At 38.1% G+C, this 6,000-nt stretch overlaps 1 protein-coding gene across 8 annotated transcripts in view; it reads right to left on the reverse strand.

The window, feature by feature from the left end:
- Positions 1-6,000, reverse strand: part of CIT (citron rho-interacting serine/threonine kinase) — a 69,324-nt gene that overhangs the window by 29,883 nt on the left and 33,441 nt on the right. For all 8 annotated transcript variants that reach the window (XM_017744738.1, XM_017744736.1, XM_017744734.1 and 5 more), the window contains 3 exons: positions 4,562-4,657; positions 2,741-2,857; positions 2,200-2,309 (listed from right to left, as the gene is read on the reverse strand). In XM_017744738.1, the coding sequence (XP_017600227.1) occupies positions 2,200-2,309; positions 2,741-2,857; positions 4,562-4,657 (323 nt within the window). The remainder of the gene's footprint in view (positions 1-2,199; positions 2,310-2,740; positions 2,858-4,561; positions 4,658-6,000) is intronic.

Raw genomic sequence — 6,000 nt, forward strand, 5'->3', positions numbered from 1 at the left:
GGGGGTAGTGTGTTGGGGGTTGTTTTGTTGGGAGCTTTGTAAAGTTGTAATGGACATAGAACTTGGCCTACACTGAAGTGAAGCTTTGCTGTCTCTGATCAAAGTCTTAATCCACAAACTGAACAAAAATAATTACTTGTTCTCATAAGAATTTTGAGAGTTGGCAATGATTAATTATTACCATTTGAAATGGACAGCCTCAAAAGAAAAAAATAGGGTCTTTCTGCATTATTTATAGTTCCTGGAATCATGTTATTATGCATTGGAAAATTCTGCCTCATAAAGTGCTTTCTACTAGAAGACTCACAAAGCTCTACATATATTAATGAATTAATATTTTAAGAAGTTCACTGTGAGGGAAGCTGTTATTAATCCTATCCCAGAGAAATTAAGTGGGTTGCCCAAGATCAAATAGGAAGACTTAACAAAACTAAAAATAGAACTTAAGTCTTCTGACTCACATTTCTGTGCATTGCAAGCAAAACCACCCTTTCACCCTCTCTGATTTTTTAATTTACCTCTACAAATTACTGTCAGCCAGAACTGTCAAATGGTGTTATTTCATTTCCTACTGTTTACTGGGCTATCTTCTCAGGAACCTGACAATCACTGGTTTCCTCAGATACTGCTGGAACAAAAGCTTGCAGAGCTCCCCTCTCCTCTGAAGGGTTTAATCACTAGGTCTCCTCTTGATGCACGCTCAGATTAGCTGCAGCTTTTGTGGGTTCAAAATGCAGTCCAACAACAATTTATACATTTTCAACAGCCCAATTCACAAAATAAGCACAAATTCATTAACTATCTGCATGCATAATTAAGCAATTTTCTTTCAAAATGTTGCTAATTCTGTACTATCCCCTACCAACCCTGCAAAGTTCATCATTTGACAATGTCTCTCCATAATCTATTTTAAATTGCATGTTAAAACATTATTGTATGTTTTTCTTGTTTTCTGTGGCTCTCCAGTTAAGGATACTGCTCCCAGAAGATGCTCCCAGCTCAGCTAAGTCCTTACACTCAGTTCAGCACCCATGACTGAGACACTCAACCTTCCATACACTTCTCAGCTCCACCTTGAGACATTTCTGTTTTATTTTAGACTGAAGGTAAGTTATGGCTTTTGCTGCCTCAATAAACTCCCTGGGTGATTAACAGGAGGTCATTTGGAGCATTAAGCAACACAGTTACATTCCTCAGTTATTTCTGTGAATATTTTTGGCTGCTCAGGCTAAAATAACTTGCACGATATTTGAAACGCAATGAAAATTGGAGCCATTACATATCTGGAGGCATAATGACCACAGGAAAGGAACAAAACCAAAGCAAGTCTTTGGCAAAACTCGTCCTTATCTGATTCTATTTAATATTATAGGCAAATCTATCCAAGTGCTTCCCACAAAGGCACTACCTGATGTTGGATCCAGCAGCTGATGGACACTGAAACCTTTGTGCAGCTAAAACTGGTGAATCCCTGAACTCAGTAAGGGCAAACACTGTTTTAGCCCCGCCCTGCAGGATGTATCAAACAATCCACGCTTTTTCCTACACTTGAAGTAGAATACCCCCAAGTCATTTTTGATGGAAAAACATTGTAAGGATAAGGAATCTCAGCTAAAATCCAAAGAAAAATAAAGTTTGGGCAGACAAAAGGATCTGAATTCAAAAACATGCATAGAAATTCTTGGCTTAAAAATCTAGTGTTCTTCCTTGTCTTCTCATCCATCAAGGCATGATGAAAAGTTTATGAGTGAAGGGTGTTTAAATGTTTTCAATTTCAAAATCATGTGTCAGGGGAACTGAGTAAAATACAAATCTATTAGCAATATTTATGTTTAAAAAAAGGAATGTATGCTTCTCCAGGGGTATTTTAGACATAAAATTATTAGTATTCATTTAACGTATTTGACAAACCTGCACAAATCACCTGCCTTAGGAAATGCTCCAAAGTAAACACTGTAATACAAACCAATTTTCCCAGTTGTGTTTGAGAAAACACAAAATACACAGCAAGCCACAACTGTTTGAAGAACAAAGCGTATTTTTGAAAAGCTATCACTGAAAAACAAGCAGGGAGCACAGCAGGCCTGCAAAAAAAGAACCAATTTTATACAGTGAATCAGAGAATCATTTCAATTGGAAAAGGCTCTAAGGTCATGTTCCTGAGACCTGTTCAGCATTGACAGCAGCTCTCACACTTACATGTTCCTCTGGGTAAAGAGGCTGCTATTTGCTGCCAGTTTGTTGGCCTCAGACAATTCCACAATTCTCTGCTCCAGTGACCTGATCTTTGAATCCATTGCATTGATCATCTGAAACACAGCAATGAGCCTTTGAGACTGCAAACACAAGTGGTTACAAAAATAAAGTTTATAAAAAAGGCTGAACTTTTTCCAGAAACAAAAAGAGCTAAAAGAAAACTGATCAAATGGCCAAAATGAGCAACACAGATGCAATTACTGGAGCTATTTGCAACTGCTTTCTATGGCTTTAACGTCAGGAAAAAGCAACCATTATATTATCGAGGCACAAAATGAGGGGCACGCAGCAAGCTGCATGGCTTTTTTTAAGGAAATATTCTTGAAGATACTCTGAATTAAAAAAAACATGTCTTTTAAAATTCACATTAATCAGCAAATTTCCTTCAAAGCAGCTCAGCAGCACTACAGAACCTCAAACAAGATTATCAGCCTCAGAAAGCTACTCTTCAAACAGCTTTGATTTCCAGCTCTACACCACATACCGCCTTCTGTTCAGCCAGGACTTTGCACTTCTCACGTGCTTCTTCTTCATGTCTTCTGAGCATATTCTCAAGTGCTTCCTTATCTGCAAGATCCTTCTTCATCTGATTTTCCAACACCTAAATGAAGACATTTCTTTTGTCTAAATTTTATCTGTTTCACTGGGCAAAGGGCAAGCACAAAGAAAATCATCAAGATAGACAGATTTTTTTTTTGTAAGTAATTGATCATATCTCAAGCAAAATTAAATCCATGATGCAATTGCATGAAATCCATGAAAGTGCTCTAAAAAGAGCACTCTCTCAGTTATCACTGAAGACTGAATTTAGCAACAGGATTTTGTAGAGACACGGAGATACTGTAGATTTTTTCATTATTAAGTCATATAAACTGTATTCAATAACTGTTCCAGCCTAGTGCAACAGAAAACACTCTCTACCCCAAAATGTACAACAGAAGAAATAGGAAAGTCCCCATCCTTTGGCTCCCCTACCAACATGGCTTACAAGTAATTTGTGAGTTCCATAGGTAGGGATGAGAAGGCAACTGACACCCCATGAATTCTTCCAGTCAGAGACAAAAATTTAAAGCAAAGTAAAATACTTCTTTTTGTGGCACAAATAGCTGTCATTAACAGGACTAAAGTAATAAATTGCTACATTTTTCTAGAAATGCATGTTATGTATGTATGACCAGAGTTCTAAATCAGTTGTTAAACTGAAGGTCTCTTCCTTCAAAGACAAGTTTTTCAAAGGCACAACTTCTGGACACCACAGGATACTTTTTACTTTTCCAGTTACAAAAACCCCATGTCCTGTTTTATCCCTTTGAACCTCTTTCACCTGGCTTCCTGATTTCTCCTATTAAACCCTACATTCAAAGGCCCCCATAATATACCAGTTCTCTTTCTTTTTATTCTTTTTCCAATGCCTATCCTCTTTTCCAGTTTTTATATCAACACTTCTTTCTCAACATCTACATCTGATCTTCCTGCTTTCTATCACTCTCATTACTGATAACCACATGCTCTGATCTGTCAGCACACCTTACTTTTCTTTTTTCCTTCACATTTCTCCCACAGAAATTTCTTCTCTCCTCCTAAATACTACATCCTCTCACATTTAAGCTAAAATGTAGAATTAAAGTACTAGATAAATGTACGAGATAAAGACTGTTTCTACTAAGAATAATTTGTTCTTAGCAAAGATTCTTACAAAATGCATTTACTGGGTGTCATACTGCAAGTTCTTTAGAAAAATCCTTAGCCAGTGCACATACTCCTATTTGCCAGCTTGTTTTTCCTAATTTTAGATGGTGTCTATTTCTAACTGTTTGTTAATGCTACCTTGGAAAAGACAAAAACAAAGTGGGTGGTTTCTGTGGCTTCTTGGCAGATGTTCCAGCTCCAAGAAGATAGAATTTCAGAAATGGTCTACTATTTTCTGCATTTAAAACTTGCAGGTAGGCTGAGTGAAAACTCAGGGAAAATCAGTGGGAACTGAAAGCTTCTTCAGGGGATGAGATCCAACAGTGTTAACTAAATATTATTTAGTCAGCAGAAGTCAAATTACAACCAACAAATGCCTTCCTATAGTTCTGGCTTCAAATGCCACCTCTCCTAATCCAGTGCCACAGACAGATAAGGTACAATGGCAGAAAAAATAGGAGAAAACTGATTTAGATTCCACTAAGCTCCCTCAACATTACAGCACTGGTAACAAGAAGGCAACTCACAAGACAAAGCAATCAGAGCCTAAAGGCAACTGTTTTTCCCTGAACTCATTCTACCCACAAAAGCTTGTAGGAACGTAAGATATTTTTACTTTGAGTTTCTCCTCATAGAATTGTTCCTTCTGCTTCAGCTGCAACTCCAGATGTTGTGCTGCAATCTGAGCCTCACGGTGCTTTTCCTCCAGCTCCTAAAAGCAGTAAAAATTCATATTCAGACACAAGGAAATGGTAGGTGCTGTGAGTATGTGTTACACAGGTACCAAACATTCATTCTCCTTTTTAAGGCTTCACACTATAAAAATCCCAAGTCCAGGATTTTCATGGTAAAAAAAAAAAAGAAAAGATAAAAAAAAAAGCATTATGAGACCTAAACATTATCAGCTTGAAGTTTGCATATTGCTGCTGACCCATCTACTGCAGAGCAAGAACACTGCTAAGGACAAAGATTTGTACTTCCATAGTAAGAATCTCCATCTCCCAGTAAAATATACCCAAAGATAGGCCAAGGACATTTGGTGAAAATACGTAGTTATAAACATTTTTACAGCTGTAGTGGCATCACAGGAAGTTCAGATCTATTTTTAACAAGGTCTCTCACTTGTTTTCTCACTGCAGACCTCAAAAACAGGGTACTGGTGTCTGTGCTTTTCATTCTGCATTCAGAGGGGGAACAGCACTTACTTTGCTGTATTCCTTGGACAAATGTTGTCAGAAATACTATTTATAAATTGCTGCAAAAATGAAAAGTGGAGGATGCAATATATGTGGTAGAACATACCAGAATGTTTCTGGCCTCTTTATTTCACATCAGATAGTTTCAGCCATGCACAGTAAGGACTTAAATAATTTGTAGTTCAGCATTTAGCTATTTCTGTTGTCTGACTATATTATTTGGGGTATATCTATAATCACCTTTCAACAGGACACCTCTAAAGAGCCGAGTTTACAACTTTATGCTATTTATTGTCATATTTGCCATTCCAACAATTTCCTTAGAACAGGAGCAGGTCCAGGTCTGTCATTCACTACCAATGGGCTGACTCTTGCATAGACAAGTTCAGGTGCTGAGGTGCATCTGGATCTCCTATCTGCCCTCATTACTGCATAGCACAGGAAAATTTCTGATATTTGTGTGTGCTTTTCATAGTGTTTTCATATGCTCTTTCCTGATCTTAATCTTGAAGACATTTCCTGATCTTCCTCATCTTGAAGGCGCTTTTTTGCTACAGTAATTGTAATAGACCTCCTTTTCCAGAAGTGAGAATCAAAGAGGAGGCTCACCAAAAGTAGGTCATCAACAGTGCCTAGTCTCTGACACTCCTGCATGGAATGGAGATTGCTGCTATTTGCAATTGAAATATGTCTCCCAGCAACAAGAGGGACAACTCACCTCCCCCAGAAACCCACACGTTTCAGGTCCTGGCAGAGAATCAGGCAACCAGATCAGCAGCAGCTTCAAAGCTCCCAGCATCAGACTGTTCATACTGTAGCAGAAGCTTCACCAGTTCCTGCAGTGGCACTGAGCAGCCAG

Source organism: Corvus brachyrhynchos, unplaced genomic scaffold (assembly GCF_000691975.1).
Source record: "Corvus brachyrhynchos isolate BGI_N302 unplaced genomic scaffold, ASM69197v1 scaffold1359, whole genome shotgun sequence".
NCBI classification, from domain to species: domain Eukaryota; kingdom Metazoa; phylum Chordata; class Aves; order Passeriformes; family Corvidae; genus Corvus; species Corvus brachyrhynchos.